The sequence below is a fragment of the Euleptes europaea genome, chromosome 15 (assembly GCF_029931775.1).
Source record: "Euleptes europaea isolate rEulEur1 chromosome 15, rEulEur1.hap1, whole genome shotgun sequence".
In the NCBI taxonomy this organism is placed as follows: Eukaryota; Metazoa; Chordata; class Lepidosauria; order Squamata; family Sphaerodactylidae; genus Euleptes; species Euleptes europaea.
Window position 1 is genome coordinate 9,131,248 of NC_079326.1, and position 17,836 is coordinate 9,149,083.

The following is a 17,836-nucleotide window of genomic DNA, read 5'->3' on the forward strand; positions in this document are numbered from 1 at the left end:
GAGGACAACCCTGTCTCGTTCCCGTTTGAATTTCAATCATGGTAATAATATTCCATTTACAATCAGATTAGCTGTTTGTTGTGTATATATGCCTTTTATAGCAGTTTTAAAACTCTCACCAAAATCCATAAACTCTAATACCTTAATCATAAACTGCCAATTAACATTATCAAAAGCTTTTTCAGCATCCAAAAATATCAGAGCCATTGGTGTTGTATCTTGTTCCGCATATTCTAAAAGATCTATTACCACCCTTACATTCTGACTAATCAACATTCCTGGTAAAAATCCAGCCTGATCATCATGTATTAATTGATTCAATACTCCTTTTAATCTATTAGCTAAAATTGCTACATATAATTTATAATCAATATTTAATAATGAGATCGGTCTAAAATTTTTAACTTCCAATATATCAGAGTTAACCTTTGGTATTAATGCTATATTTGCTTGCTTCCATGTTTGAGGGATAATACCTTTTGTCATCCCTAAATTCATCACTTCCAGAAGATAAGGAGTTAATTGCTCTTTAAATGTTTTATAATAATATACTGTAAAACATCTGGTCCGGGAGATTTATTCAGTTTGCTTTTGTTTATTGCTTGTTCCAGTTCATCCTTAGATATTGGAGAATCTAGAAATTCTTTATTTTCCTGTGTTATTTTTTCCCAATCCCATTTAGTAAGATAGGCTTCTATCTCTGCCTCTGAGACTAAATTTTTTTTGTATAAATCTGTATAAAATTTCACAAATGTATCAACAGTCTCCTCTTTAACTCTTGTTATCTTACCCTTCCTTCTAATTTGGGTTATTGGTATTTTTTTTCTTTTTGTTTAAGTTGCCAAGCTAGCATTTTACCCGGTTTATTAGCATGTTCAAAAAATCTTTGTTTATTATACATAACTTTTCTTTCAATCTCTTCAGCAATTAAAAATTCATATTGATGTTGCCAATTTCTAATCTTATTCTGTTGTTCCTGTTTAGCCCCTTTATCTTGCAATCTACATAAGTATCGTTCCGCCTATTTTATTTCATCTAATATACATTTTTTCCTTTTCTCCCTTTCCCTATAATATCTTGTGTTTTGTTGAATCAAAAGTCCCCTAATTACTGCCTTACCAGCATCCCAGACTATATCTGTACTGGTACCTTTATCTATATTTTCTTTAAAATAGTTGCATATTTCCACCTTCAATTTATCAACCATTTTATTATTTTTTAAAAGAAAATCATTAATTCTCCAGGGCTTGTAACCTCTATTTCCCATTTTAATTTTAACTAGAACCGCATTATGGTCTGATAACACCCTGGGCAAAATCTCTGAGTTTTCTGATTTTTCTACCAGACCCTTTGACATCCATATCATATCTATCCTGGAATACGTAAGATGTCTCTGTGAAAAAAAAGTGTATCCCTTCTTCTTACCGTGTGTCAACCTCCAGACATCAAACATATCCCACTGACCTGTAAGAGCATCAAAAATCCCTGGTAGTTTTCCTTCATTACTTGCTTTTTTCTTTTCCCCAGATCTATCAATCTTAGGTACCATAACACCATTAAAATCCCCCATCCATGTAATTTTTTCAGTAGCGTATTCAGCTAATAGTAAAGCTAATTTTTCATAAAATAACTTTTGCTTTATATTTGGTGCATATATTCCCACAAGCAGTATCTTTTGAAAACCACACGTTACTTCCAGCAACGAAACTCTTCCCTCTGTATCTTGGTAAATAACTTTTGGTTGCAGTGAAACAGGTATATACATAGCTATTCCATTGGTTTTCTTACTATCATTACATCCCGCAAATAGGGTACCTAATCTTGCTTGTTCCAACCTAAATACATCCTTTGGGAGTATATGCGTTTCCTGTAAACAAATAATGTTAGCATTAGTTTTTCGTAAATGATGAAATATTTTCCTCCTTTTGTTGGGAGAGTTCAATCCATTAACATTCCAAGATAGAACCTGTAACATATCAAATTTCAATTAGATCCCATATATTTCCACAATTAATTTTAACATGCTTACCACCTACTACTACTACTGCTACCCCCCTACCCCTTATTATTCTATTCAGTCTTCTGTATCATCAGTTGGAGAGTCCTCTGATGGTACTGCTGGAATGTCTCCCCCTCCAGAAGCTTCAGATGCCTTTTCTTCTTCTGTGGATTCTCTGCTTGGAACTTGTTTGGCTGATTTGGAAGGTTTAACCAGTTCAGTGTCATATCTTCTTAAAAACTGGTCTGCCTTATCCACTTCTGTAAACTTAAACCTTTTAGCCTTGAAGATAAATGAAACACCTTGTGGATATTCCCATCTAAATTGTATTCCACTGAGTCTTAAGTGTTGAGCAATCTCCATAAAATCCTTCCTTTTCCTCAGCAATCTTGCAGGTATTTCTTTCAACAGTCTCAGAGACTCATCCCCAATCTTCAATGGTGTCTTGTAGTGGGTGTTAAGTATTAAGTCTCTGTGACTTCTGGAAAACAATTGAAGCAGGCAATCCCTCGGTACTTTATTCCTTGTCGCATAAGCTGAATTTATTCTGTAAGCTGTCACTATCATCCCTGCAATAACCTCTTCAGATTCTTGTAAGAAATCCGCCAGAAGAACTGTCAGATATCCACGTAGGTCCCGATCCTCAATTTTCTCTCTCAAACCACGTATACGTAGGGAAGATTCTTTTATCTTAAGCTCAATCATCGCCATTTGATCATTTTGCGTCTCTTCTCTATCAACTACAGATGCTATTGACATCTCCAAGGTATCCACCTTCTTCTTGATTTCTTTAGTCTCCTGTGTATTTTTTTTAAGCTTGGTTTCAACCATATCTTGTCTGACAGCCAGAGATGAAATTGTGTCCTGCAAGGAGGCTATTGCAGCTGAATTCTGAGCTATAGTAGCTGTATTCTGGGATAGTTCCTGCTTCATTTCTGTAACGTCCTGGTGAGTCTTAGTTAACAGTTCAAACACAGAGTTCAAAGTCACTTCAGGTTTAACTTCAGGTTTAGGTTTTAAAGGCATCTTAGAAGTGATAGATGCAGATGCTATTGGAGAAGTTGTCTGTTGAGTTATTTGAGTTACAGAGGCCCGTCTAAGAGGAGGCTGTACCACCAACTTTGTATCTTTAAGAATATTCTTGGTATGCTTCTCAGCCATTGGTAAGCTAGAAGAACTGAAATAACAGCTGGCACTTGTAATCCAAAGGAGAGTAGGGGGGGCAGAGAGTTCCTTTTAAATCATTGTACAAAATTTATTGAGATGGAAGAGATCAGTTTGGAGAAGCAATCACTGTGACCATTGAAATGTTCTATGCCATGTCACTTGATTATTCTCCAACTCCTTTCTTTTGATTCAAAGATCTTGCTTTGCAAAAAACTTTTTTTAGAGTGCGTCACTCAACTGGCAAAAAGCCAAAAGTCACAAAAACAGAGCGTAACTGAATTATAGGTAGTTCAGAGTTGTCTCTTAGCAAAAAAAAAAAATACTGCCACACACCCCAATTTAGTGCTTTTAAAGTCAATGAACTTTATTTATAATCCAACTTAAAAGGAAAAAATCGGGTCCCACCTCGCTCTCTCCTGCCGTCTCTTTAAGATGGCGCCGGCACTTCAGTGGAGTCCACCAGAGCAACCGCCGCCGATTTCTCGGCGACTATCGCTCCCATGGCAGGTCCACCACCGGCACCCGAATCTGCATCCCCTCTTACTCCAAGGGGTGCCGCTTGCCGGTTCTTAACGGGGCTATTTGCATGCCCCGCGGCAGCGAACAGCAGGAGCGCGGCTCCGTGCTTGCAACCGGGGGGGGGTCGCCCGACCCGGAAGTGCACTAAAAAGTTTAAACAATAGCTCAACTGTATTAGCTTTGGGCATAAGGTACTCAAGAGTGTCCTCAACCTTAAGAACTTCGTTGGAGCCAGGGGATTTGGGTAGGAAGGGGGTTATTTTCCCATCAAATGAAGGATGAATTCCTATTCTTGAGGTGAGAAGAAAAATAGTACAAGTTACTTGCCTGTTTTTTTTCTTGATGCTTGGGGGAAGTCCCACCTCACAGGCAGATTTGGTTTGCCTTACCTACAGTTCAGGAGGTAAAACCAACCCAGTGAAGAATGAACTCTCCACAAGAAGAACAGATGAGAATTTCCTATTTGCACTGTAGCATTTTATTCATAGAGCTTTGAATGCTGCCCTTTGTAGCTGTTGTTTCTCCACAAACATTTTTGCATGAATATAACTACAGAAAATACCAAGCAAGTAAAGTAATAGATCTCATAGATATGTGCTTGATGTGCTTCATATTCTTAACTCAACCTAAAGTGATCTAATAAAACATCAATTTACCTCTCAAATGTATTTTATTTAGGAAATTTATGTGCCTATTTTAATTCAAATTTATCCCAGATCATCACAGCATGAAGACCTATGGAGCTGATTTTATAAATTCATGGCATGCTTAATCTCCAAATCACCGTTTTACCCTTTGAATGATTATAACTGCATTTAACTGGTATAAACTCTTGTGAAAGCAGAAACGTTAAGTGATGTCTTTAAAAGTGAAATTTATTATAGAAAAATAGTGAGATACATTTGATTACATTTGGGTACATTTTCTCTTACAAGAAAAATGAACACCGTCAGCTCACTCAAATCCAGTACATAGCATGGCCTGATCATGGGGTTCCTGATGATTCCAGTGATTTCCTGGATTTTGTGAGTCTCGTACGGAAAAGAAGAACTGGCCGAGAAGAACCTGTTGTTGTCCATTGCAGGTATTTAGTTCATAAGCAAAACTTATTTTTCCTCTTTTTTACCAAGTTTGATAGCATTATTTCATTTTATATTCATTTTCAAATACTGTGTAACAATTATTAAATCCAGCCCTGTTTAAATTAGAAGAAACAGTTTCATGCCATTTTCTTTTTTTTACTTTCTAAGATTAAGGTAATTTGAATGGCAATAACTTTGCCTCATATCCTCAAAACATATTTTCATGCATCATAACAGTATAAGGCCTATTTACGACAGAATGTTTAGCAAGACAGGATTGGGAAAGAAACATTTAGGAAACCTTACTGACTATCATATAAACTCTGATGCTAAAAAAAAATCGGTGAAGCAAAGCATCTGTTAGTGAGATGCGTAGTAAAAATGCTTAACACAGAACAACACAATTGCCTTACCCAATCCAGTTATTTGTTTGAGTCTCTTTGACTTTTGCATCTTTGTGTCTTTTATGACTTTTGCTCTATGTCAAGTACTGTCTTTATTGTTGATGTAGGATGTACCTGGAGACAATTGTTACTCACCACAGATGAACTATGCTGGATTTTAAGACTGCACTGACTAGAAGTCAAGCTGATGGGTTTTATTAGGAGCTTCTCCATTATGTTAAAAGCAGAGGCCAATCTAGAGTTCAGTTTTCTCATTATAAGCAAACCAAGGCTATCAGAGTGAAGCTTATCCATGGCACTTCTGGTGTGCTGATCCCTGTGGTTTCCCCAAATGTAGAAAACTTGACTGCATTTGTTGGATCAAAATTCTCTTCATGTCCAGCCTTGAATCCCTGTTCAAAAACAGGTGATATCAGTTAGTGTTGGAAAATGAAAGGTACTGGAATTCCTAATGAAAACCACATTATCAGGTCTTGTTCTCTTCTGTAAGTCTCACATATATATAGGCTGGCTTAGATTATTCAGTATTGAGGAAATGTCTGCATTTGGTCTAGCCATAAGAAACCTGATGCTCCCAAATTTAAGAACTGAGATTCCAGAATACTTGTATGAAATAACTGGGGTATGTCTAGGAAAAGTGCTATAAATTTGCTGGCAAACTATCCTTTAACAAGTAATGCCCATTCAATTTAACCAAAACAACACTTTATGTTCCGTGGCCGAGTTCTGGCATTAAATTAGGTATAATACCGGAATATTGCAATAATACCGTAGCAGGAATTAAGAGCCCTGTTACCTTCATATCTAATCTGGAGTGTTTAGTATAAGACAGGAAAAAAAACTGGGGGGAAATTTCCATACAATTTAAATAATTCATATTGTTTTCAAAAGTCAACTTTCCATTTGTGACTTGGATTCCTTTGGTATAATCCTCCTCTCTTACCACAATTTAAATGGAGTTTCATAGTGTGTCGCCTTTTTTTGGATTGCCTTAATCATGATATGACATATATATGAACAATTGTTCCTTGTGGAAAAGTTAAGATGAAAACATTGAATGTCATTGAAATTAGTAGGTAATGCTTAATAATGTATTACTTTTGTTTTGGGGGGTATACGCTTTTGAGAGCATTTTTAAAAAATTAATTTATTCCATTTTAGGTTTACAGTTTTAAGCAATAAACATACATAACAATACATAGCGTTGCAGTGAGAAAATACAATATCTGATATCAGTAGAAATATCTATAGTTTAAGGCACCGTGAGAAAGAGCACAAGGGGAAAATAGACAATGCTGATTCCTCCAATTCAAATGCTTATCCATCTTGAATGTGCTTATTGTTCATACCTTTAAGGTACCTTACATTATATTTGTAAGCATTACTGTACCCCTTCAGTAATTCCTGTCTGAGAAATTCCTTTGTAGAAGAAAAAAGAGGGGAATGAAACCCAACCTAGAAAACAGAAGCTGGGTACCCAAATCTCAATCAAGATTTATTTCGATACAATATCAGCTCTGAATAAAAATCAAAGTTAGGTTTAAAATAATAAAATAAAATAATAAAAGTTGATGATTCTGGGAAGGATGATTTGAAGAGGAGGAGGAAAGATCTTCTATGGGGAAGGGTTTTCAATTAGCCGTTTACGAATCCCACTGGACCGGAGACAAAATTTGGCTACTTGAATGGTTATCTCCCAAGAGGAGTCTGCTAAGAGAAGGGAAACTTGAGCTTCTTCTTAGTTCCCAGGAAAGGATGACAATATGGGGAGAATGTACTGCGAATGTACATTGCTTTACTAGGTTGATAACTGCACACATCGTATAAGGGAGACATATGTAAACCAGTATTACAACTAGAGTCAATCTTACCAGATGTTTGAGTAATTGGTAATATAGTATACAACCTATATACATGCCTGGTTTGATTTAAACTGTTTGTATATGTATATATTTCTGTAAATGTGTGCAGGGGTTACATGGGTTTTAATTGACCACTGTTGAAGGCCAAATAGGCCGAAATGCGTCTGGCATGTGACTAGAGACATCAACCTCAGGAAATGCCAGTTTGCTATTTTAACATTTTTTAATCATTTTAATCTAGACATAGTGCTTCCAATAAATTACACACACACACACACACACTTATTTATTTATTTATTTATTTATTTATATTTCTACCTAGCCTTGGGTACCCTGCTAAGAAATTCCTTTCCCAAAGGTAAAAACCGTAATTCTGTGTTATAGGGGAAAACGTTTTAATATATATGAAAACAATTATGTAAGATGGCTTTTCAACCTTATATTTGGTTAGAAAAAAATAGCAAGCTCTAAGTAGGATATAAGTGGTGGGGTTCAGGAAAGGAAACGATTCGTGTTATGTTTTAAATTAATGTATTGCTTTTGAACAAGCATACAGTTTGCTGTGTCATGAATGGTACTGATTGTGGCACGCTTCGTCTTTTAAACTGGAAAACATAGTTTTACTTCTGTGTTGCATTTCCTTTGCTTTTTGGGCTGAAATTTATATCAACACAGATATATGCCATGGGATAATTTTGCATTTCTACGGAAGAGAAAATTCAGGAATGGCAAGAAGAACTGTGAGTTTTCAGTCACTCAAAAACATGGCTTCTTTGAGGTGTTCTTCTTATAATAACTTGCTTCTGAAATAGATGTTAGGGAAGAACAATGTTGTTGGCTTGAAGACTGAGATGGGTACATTTTATGGAAGATGTCTTGTGATTTATGAGTCAGTGGGGATCAGGACTCCTTTCGTGAGGTTCCCCCTTCTGCGGTAGGCTATTAGAGATTGTTACAGCTGGGAACAGACTAATGAGTTGTTTTACATACACGCGAACACGTCTGGGCAGCTTAGATTTTGCTTATCCCTTATTTGATTTCATTATCACAGGTCAGTGTTGCTAAAGACTGTGTGACTGTTGTGCTGGGCTAAAGTTTTAGGCCTGTTATCCCTCCCTGACCTTTAGTGGCTGGCCTGTTTTCTTGCATCATTTGATGCTAATTAATGTGCTTGTGGAATTTTAGAGGGTTATCTGTGGAGGCTTTTGGAGGACAGATCATGGTTATAGTGGATGGCCTTTGGCCCCTTTTGCTGGTGTGTTTCTCTTTTGTCACTAGAAATAAATTGCATTTGAGCTATCCTTTGATGCCATCTTCTGGACAAAAATATATATTAACCTGTTGCTAAAATTGCAGAACTATACTTAAATGGAGTTGTTTTAAATGACTGATGATAGTTTTCTAATGTATGTAAAATATGGTTTTAAAAGCAAATGTTTTGATTTTCAACTGAAATATTTACACATTTGTTTTAATCTGTAGACGACATATATACAAAGGTGATGTCCTTCTCTGATAAATCTGGTAACATTCTCCTCTGAGTAAGCCCCCTTAGAAACTGCCTTCAGCTGATCTCTGGAGGGGCAACACATGAATGTTCTAAATAAACAAAACTCTTAACAATTTTGGTACAGTGAGTACTTCTGTTGCTTTTAGATAGCATTCTTTAGATCACAGTCAGGGTGAAGAACCTTTTCAATGTATAAGTCTGAGTGTTTACATTTGAGAAGAGCACAATAAGGTTGAAAAGTATGAGGACATTTTAAAGGCAAGTAATCCACCATTACTTAAGTCAGGCATAGCTAATGGTACATATTGAATACCAGCCACCTGTCAATCACATGTGGCATCATAGGTAACCACAAGGCCTGGAGAAGGAGGCTGGATGCTAGAGCCTGTAGTACAACAGAGGCTGAAGTACAGCCTGAAGTATAGCAAGGGTAGAAAACTACACTCCTAGTATTTATTGCAGATTTAAGGCTAATGTTGCACTCCCCTCTTCCTTTCCAAAGAGGCTGTAGGCCTTGTAGCTCAGTCCTAGATTCATTAGATTATGGTTTTCAACCATGACAGCTTTGGTAACCTAAGATTTTATAAGGGCCACTGTGATCCATACTGAACAGTTATTTTTGTATCTCTTAACGTTTATTTATTGGGGGGGGGATGAAATGTATATGTGCTTCTGTAGCTGGAACTCACTAACTCCAGTTACTCTCTGTGGTGCAACCCCTAACCATACTCATTCTCCAGAGCCTTGTGATTCTGTACTTTCTCATACTCAGCATATACTAACAATTTTAAAACAGCAGGCCGTTTCTAGCACTAATATGTTTGAGATATTCCTGGAAGAAAAAGGAATATCTAGCTGGCAGAATGTAGAGACTAGAGAATTATTAACATTAAAATTATCCCATTTCCAAATAACCCTTCTACTACCTTGAATCTTTTAGATAATAGCATAGTTTCCATTAAAATATTCTGGTTGTTGATTTGTCGCATGTGAAACTCCCTGAAGGTGTTGAAAGTAGTTCATTCTATAAGAAAATAATTATTTCTACAATTGATAAATAAATGAATTACCTTGTGATAGTAATTTTCTTAAGGTACGTAATTATCCTACCCACTTGAACCACACATACTTACAAAGCCAGGAGGAGTGCAAACTGCAGGAAGGAGAATGTTTTTGATAATTGGCAGGCAACATTTAACATGAAGCTGTAATTTGAGAATGAAACTGGCTTTGCATTTTTAAAGTGTGCAGATGCTTCTCCCCAGTCCAGATACAACACTAGTAAAATCTGTGGTTTACTAATTGGGAGCCAGCCATGTGTTCCCTGTTTACCTTTATGGGAGGCACACACAATCACAAACATCTAATAACTGGCCAGGCTACCTCTGTGGCAGGAAACCCTTCAAAAGCAGTGTGCTAGAGCTGAGGGAGAGGGACCTTCTGCTTACCTGAGAGCAGCCTGAATGTATTACATTATTGAATAAAATATTTTTATCTGGCCTTTTTTCCCACCCCTCCTCCAAACAGACCCAAAGCAGCTCACAGCAAAAACATACCATAAGATTTGTGAAATTTTATTATATGGCAAAACATCTACCACATACCTGAAACTTTCATTGCCCTAGTTTGTGGAGTTAACAGTTAAGTTTCTGCATTTTTCTTTTCAAAGCGTTAAAGTTGTATCTATATCAGCAATTGAATGTTTGAGTTGTTATATAAATTGTTAAATGCTTTAAAATGTGATAAAAAAGCAGCTCTTCTTCTTTCAGTGCCGGCATTGGACGAACAGGAGTTCTTATCACTATGGAAACAGCCATGTGTCTCATAGAGTGTAATCAGCCTGTTTATCCTTTAGATATTGTGAGAACCATGAGAGATCAAAGAGCCATGATGATCCAAACTCCCGTGAGTACTTGATATACATTAGAATAAACTCTTTCCAACGGCATTTGCTTTTTAAAGAAGCCATATAGTTGCAGTGTTGGGTTTTTTTTTTGTAAAAAAAGGATTTAGTAAAAACGAAAAGGAGTCTAGTAGAACCTTAAACAGATTTAATGGAGCATAAAGCTTTCGTGGACTAGAGCCCACTTCAACACATACAGCATTTAACACAAGGCAGTAATTTGAGGATGAAACTGGATTTGCAGTCTTAAAGTATAAAGATACTTACCCCCAGTAAACCATGATTTGCAAATTGGGAGCTAGCCTTCTTTGTGTGTGTGTTCCCTCCTCCTCTCTATGGGTGTCCACCCTGGGTGCAAGAATTAGGTAATTACCAGTTCTTATTACAGATGGAGAATACTACTAAAACAACTCGAGGTTCAGAAAAATAATGTTCAGATTCTTGCCACTTTAAATGCAATAAATTGTATGTTTCAGAAAGTAAAGGCAATCTCCTCCTTCCATTGAACAGCAAACTCAGACAGAAGCATCAGGTCTATGTAGCAGGAGCAGGGTTTTCTTCTTGGAACAACATTAAATATATTTTATTATATCCCAAATTCTCCTCATCATGAGCTGATTGTTCTGTGTGACCACTTCTTGTGTACTCACTAAGTGTTCCTCCCATACTGCCCCACAAATAGATATCAGTATTGTCAGCTCTGGTAGCTCCATCAGCAGCCAAACAATTGTGAGAAGACAGTATCTGCTTCCCAATCCCTGCCTAATACAAGATTGGCAAAATCAGAGCAGATACTGTTTATTCTCTCTTGGTGTATCCATAGGGTGTTCTCAGTGTCCCTCCACCTGACAGCCTGTCTCAGGAAAGGTCTGGCCCACTTGCACTGGGCTGTGCTGAGTTGCATTGGGGGGAATCTGCGAGAAATTGTGGGGGAGGGGGAGAATCTCACTTTCTTTTATATTCACCTTACATTATTTCCTCTTTCCTCCTAGTGGCCCGCATGTCCTCACCATTTCCTCTTTCCTTCTCTCCTTCAGACACCCCCAGCAACCTACCATTTATCTGCCCCCATATTCAGCTATATTATTTATTTTGTATATACCCCACCTTTCTCCTCAATGGGGAATCAAAGCAGCTTATATCATTCTCTTCTCATCCATTTTATCCTCACGACAATCCTTGAGGTAGGTTAGGCTGAGTGTGTGTGACTGGGCCAGGGTCACACAATGAGCTTCTGTAGCAGAGTGTAGACTTGAACATGGGTCTCCAAGATCATAGTCTGAAATTTTAACTACTACACAATGCTGTTTTTTTTTTTTTTTTTTTGGGTGGCTCCTGTTGAACAGTAGCAAGTACCCAGCCTGGGGGAGTCATGCAAGCTGTGTGGCAGCAAGTTATTTGGTGGTTGCTGCTGGCCCTGGCCCAATTAGTCCTCCTTCCAAGGCCAAATCCACCCTGGAAAAAGGCCCTTCCCCCTCCCCCTGCCTTTAACTAACAGAAACCAAAGCTTGAAGGCTGGCAATACTGTAGTGTTTTTTGATCAACAGCCACTGAAGGCATTTGTCTGTTAACGCTACAGGTGCTGCTTCTTTCATTTGGGAGGATTATAACCACCCTCTCAAAGTATTTTTTTTATATACATTTCATATTTTTCTGCAATTCTGGGGCTTTCTCAAGTTTGTAGAAACAGCTGTTTTGTCTATCCATGGCCCAACAGATGAGGCCATGTTGAGAATTAGTTATATTGATGCTGTTGAAATTTGAAAATGTTCAGAGCTGAGCAGTTCTGAAACCAGGAAAAGCAACTTCCAACTTTGCTACCATCTTCATATTCTCATATGAAGCTTGCATACAGCAACTGTGCAGTGAGATGCAAGGCTGTAAAAACTACTTCTATTCCAATAAGAACGAGCAGCAATATAATATTAGATGAGCAAATAATTAGAAGTAAAAGTGAAATAAGTCAAAAGTAGAAAATCTCATTTAATAAACTGTAAATTAATCATAACAAGACATGGATGCTTCTGACAAATGGAAGGACGGACTTGGGTATGGAGATGTCTCCTGTTCTGGATGGGGTTGCACAGCAAGCATGGTGTAGTGGTTAAGAGTGGCAGACTCTAATCTGGAGAACTGGGTTTGATTCTCCACTCTTCCACATGAAGCCTGCTGGGTGACCTTGGGCAAGTCACAGTTTTCTCTGAACTCTCTCGGCCCCACCTACTTCACAAGGTGTCTGTTGTGGGGAGGAGAAGGGAAGGCAATTTGTAAGCCACTTTGAGTTCCTTAAAGGTAGAGAAAAGCAGGATATAAAAACCAACTCTTCTTCTTCCCCCTAAAAAAGGTTCACCGCTTGGGGGTACTGTTGAACCCAAACCTCCTGTTGGATAAGCAGGTGGCAGCAGAGGCCAGGAGCACCCTGGCTTTCCTCCAGCACCACAATTCCAAGCAATCGACTTTCTTCCTGTCAGCTTTCTTCATTGTCCAACTTTCACACCCATACCTATTAATGGTCAATAATATATGAATTGCCTTGAGCTTGGTCGCCCGCAACACATCATCACACAATAATTTTTTCTAGCTCCTTCATGGATGCCTTTCCCAGTTTCAGTCTCCTTCTGATTTCTGGGTTTGAGCCAAAGAATAGGAAATCTTTAACAATTTCAGTTTCCTCATTGTCATCCTTAAAGTTATGTAATTCTCCAGTAGTCATTATTTTTGTCTTCTTGATGTTCAGCTGTAACCCTTCTTTGGCACATTCTGTTTTCTACCTTCATCAACAGTTGTTTGAAGTCTTTACTGTTTTCTGCCAGTAATGTGTCATTACATATTTCAGATTGTTAATGTTCCTTCCACCAGTTTTCACTGCACCTTCATCTAAATCTGATCTAGGTTTCCTTATGATGTGTTCTGCATATTGATTGATGAAATAGGGAGATAAAATACAACTGTTTCTGAAACCTTTGACAATTGGAAACCATTTTGTTTCTCCATATTCTGTCCTAACAGTAGCCTCTTGTCCAGAGTACAGGTTGTGCATCAAAAGAATAAGATGTTGTGGCACACCCATTTCTTTTAAAACCAATCATAGCTTTTCATGATCCATATAGTCAAAAGCTTTGCTGAAATCTATGAAACACAAGCTGATATTCTTCTGAAATTCTCTCATATGCTCCAATTACCTACATAAATTTGTAACATCATCCCTAAAACACCTAGCATTTCTCATTCCATATATGGTAACAGTCTTTGTTGTAAGATTTTGAGCATCACTGAGAGATTAATGTGATGGTCCGATAGTTGCTGAAGTCTTTGATGTCTCCTTTTTTCAGAATTGGAATGTAAATTGAGCATTTCCAGTCTGTGGGCCATTGTTTTGTATTCCTTGTTTGTTGGCATATTCTTGTAAAGATTTTGATGGATTCCGCTTCTTTGGCTTGAAATAGCTCTATTGATATCCAATCTACTCCTGGGGATTTGTTTCTCCCAATTGCTTTGAGTGCAGCTTTCACTTCACTTTCCAAAACTGCAGGTGGTTCTTCTAAAGATTCTTCTTTGAAGGAATCTGTTATCTTTTCATCTCTTCTGTATAGTTCTTCAGTGTGTTGTTCCCATATTTTCTTTGTTTTGTCCTGTTCAGTTAATGTATTTGCATGTTGATCTTTCAGCATGCCTAACCGTGCTTTAAATTTGCCTTTGATTTTTGGATCTTGTGGAACAGATCTCTTGTTCTTCCTTTTTTGTTCTTCTATTTCTTTACACTGGTTATTATAATAGTTCTCTTTGTTTCTACATGCAAGTTGCTGGAACTCTGTATTTAGCCTTCTGATTCTATTTCTATTACCTTTTACTTTAGCTTCTCATGTATCTTTAGCAATGTAAGGAGTTTCAATGTCATCCATCGAGGCTTTTCATTTCTTTTGGCTACAGGAATAGTGGAAAGGTGTTTTTTTAAAATAAATAAATAGAACAGGGAGTAGAGTATGCATGAAGTTAGCAATCCCCTCTGGAGATGGCAACTAATGTTTATAAAGTATTTGGTTGGGACCAGTGAACAATCAGTGGAAGGCATGACTATCATGGATCTTTTTTTGTTTTCCCCTGCCTCCATTTCCGTTTGCATACCTAGGAGAGCTGAAAGTTATGTGACCTGTGTTGAGTAACAGCCATGTAAGCCAGTGGACTACAGTGAGGAGGGGGAAGGGGTGAAATTACTCTGTCCTCCTCCTTCCACCTGCAGAGCTTTGCTGTGACTGAGGAGTTATTTCTACCCTTTCAGGAATTTGGAATGAATAATCTAATTGTGTATTTCGATGAATTAAGATACTTTTATTAAGTTTGTATAAAAATTACTTCTAGGTAGGAAAATCCTTAGGAATGAATGTCAATTAATTTAGGAAACTGTCTGATTTAAGATAGTAACATCTGCCCTTAGGCAGAACTTTTATGAAATGTTTCATTGGTACCTTACTCCATACAGAATTTCTAAGATGTATGGACCTCAATATGATGTATATTGGAGATGTAGAGAGTCTGTGGCAGATTTGCTACATGAATTTTGGAAAAGTGTTTATCCTCAGCCATTTTGGCAACTGATTTATAATTGGATCCAGCAATTGATGGTTACTTAATTAATGAAGTAGAACATAAAGTTTTGGAACTAGGAGTTAGCCTTTTATTGCATCAAGAATATCCATTGCAGAGAATAGACCCTCCTAGCATTATAGACTGGTTTTCATAAGTTTGGGATGCGGAATATCTAGCATAGTTAACTTATTATTGAAAACAAAGAAAAAACGATTACACTCTATGTTATGAAATGTTTATTGTATATTGGAATGATAAATTCCAAGATGGGTTATTTTCATATGTTTTCTATAAAGCTTTGTGAAACTGATTCTTTGATATTTTAATGCTACATTTTATTTTTATAATAAAGTTCACTTTTTAAACTGTTTTTCAGAGTCAATACAGATTCGTTTGTGAGGCTATTTTGAAAGTGTATGAAGAAGGACTTGTTAGACCTTTAATGACATCACTGAATAAATAGAAAGTAAAAGACACTTTATGGAAAAACTGGCACAAGATACTGGCTGCACTTGTTGTGCCATAACTTTGCTTGCAAGAAATGGTGTCTGAAAACAATGAAGAACTGAAAAGAACTTGGAAAAACTTCAGCACTGCTGCACTTTATGTTGAAACTGAAAATAGTCTCTAAAAACACTGTTTTTTCTGTGTTGGAAGACTCTCTTCATGCTTTGCTCTGAACAAACCACAAACTGAACGAACTCCCTGTATTCAAGATGACTTTTCCAGACTTGGGTGTAGTGCCATATAGTTCCTTTTTGTTTGAACTATTGCAAGAAAAGAAGAAAAAGCTTGGAAACTTTTAGTCTCTGTTTGACACTTGTGTCTTTTCAAAGTAACAATACATACAAAGCCATCTCTTCCAGTGCTAGATTGATTTGCTGTGTTCAGATCCTTGCTATCTTTGTCTTCATTTTGGTGAAACATTAGCAATATTACGGCTACTATACACTGCCTACTGAAGCAGCACATTTTGCTCTTTGCCCTTCTAGAATATAACGATTAGTAGTAGAAAGCTGCAATCTGTTCTAACCCAGCAGTAACTGCATAAAGGCCCATTTAACCAGCATCTTTTTTAGGGTGGGGTAGAAATGACATTTCTTTTGAACTGGTAGTTCAGTTTCTCAGTGTGTCATAATGTTGGCGTGTTTCAAACCATTTGATAACTTTACGTAATGGAAACAATTTGTCTTAACCCCTTAAGTGCCTTGAAACATGCAGTGTATGGCTCGGATCCTAAGGTGCCATGGTACAACAGCAGTTCCTCTGACTGAACAGCATTTATGTTTGCAGAGGAAGGAGGGCAGTTTTTGCAGACTCCCACTTTGCCTTCTACCCTGTTCTTGGGGGTACACCGACCTGCAAGAGCACATTTTTGGGCAGAAGGCTTCATTGGGAGGAAAGAAAAGCAAAAGCTTCCATCCTCAAGTGCGTCTCCATTTGTGCTGCTTAGGATCCAAACCTGCCTTAATGAATAGGCACTGGTATAGGCCCTAAGGGGGAAGTATCATCACTGAAACTTTTATTTTAGTGGGTTCACATTTTAAAGCATGGCCCTTGATGCTTAAAATATGGTTGGGGGAGGGGTCACAAAAACACCATTCCTTCTCTTTCTACAAGTATCTGCATGCTACTATGGGTAGCAAAAGCACCCCAGCCTATTAAATAAGCATTGTTTACTGCTATGAAATGAAGTGGGAAGATGTGACACATTCCTTTCATTTGGTAAAATGTTTGCAGTGTATAATGGAAAGACAGCAGATAGTTTTAGAATTTGTTCCTGTTTTACCCTCACAGAGAGAAGGAAAAGCTTTGCAGCTTAGAAAGGTATAACTGTTTAGTAGCACTGATACTTTGCTTTAAACATGCCTATCTAAGGTGATCTTTCCCATATCACCTGCTTGCCATTTATTTCCCCTGAGTTTTTCCTCTGCTGTTTTTCAAGTCATGCTTGCACTGAACTGCTTTTAAAGAGAGGGTCAGAGGGGTAAAGGGCCATCAACTCATCCCTAAAACATTTGGCCTTGTTTGGATTTCCATGTTGTTGTTTTGTGAGACAAAAATGTTAATATTTGTGCACCTCCTTTCTGAAGTTGTTAGCATGTATGCAGTGGAGGCAGTTCTTTGATACAGTATCTGAGCTCATTCTAGAGACATGTATAGCTTTTCAAAAAAAGGTGAAGCCAACAGACTAGTAAGGGTATCCAGCCTTGCCCAGTAAGTTGGGAATTGTTTTTTTTTATATAAATATCCTCAAACCCTATATTTAAATGTTTGATTATACAACATTTTCTTTTTTTAAAAAAATCAGCATATGCAACGTATAGAATGAGAAAATTGATTATTTAAAAATTGTTGTGTTTGGGTTTTTTAAAAATTACGGTATATCTTCTTTTGTACAGATATTTAGAAGGATCTACAGACAGACTATATAAAGTTTACCCCTCATGAGCTGAAGCTCTGTGGTGTAAAATGGCAGGCAACCCAGCACCAAAGTCTCTTTTAAAAAGTTTTTTAAAATCAGCCCTTATTTACAAAGCAGGGCTCTGGTATATGTTTCTAGATTGAACATTGATTTCATTATTTTCCTTTAACAGGGTAACTTCATTAGGGTATATATTCCACTGCCAGGGACATTTGTTGGTGTTTCCTTTAACCATGGGTGGCTGAAGTGGCATTAGTTATAATGGGCTTCTAAAAATCTTGAGTTGAGCAGTTGTACTCTCTGTAGGAACACAATACTTTTGTGCTTTGACAAGTTGGCCCACTTGCTAAATCTGCATCTACTTTTGAAAGCTGTGAA

General features: G+C 37.4%; 1 protein-coding gene across 1 annotated transcript in view; it reads left to right on the forward strand.

Moving 5' to 3' along the window:
- The window catches only part of PTPN4 (protein tyrosine phosphatase non-receptor type 4), a 136,046-nt gene extending 120,229 nt beyond the window's left edge, over positions 1 to 15,817 (forward strand). The window contains exons 25-27 of the mRNA XM_056861377.1: positions 4,621 to 4,769; positions 10,313 to 10,448; positions 15,410 to 15,817. Of these exons, the coding sequence (XP_056717355.1) occupies positions 4,621 to 4,769; positions 10,313 to 10,448; positions 15,410 to 15,496 (372 nt within the window). The 3' untranslated portion in view covers positions 15,497 to 15,817. The remainder of the gene's footprint in view (positions 1 to 4,620; positions 4,770 to 10,312; positions 10,449 to 15,409) is intronic.
- The last annotated feature ends 2,019 nt before the right edge of the window (positions 15,818 to 17,836 follow it).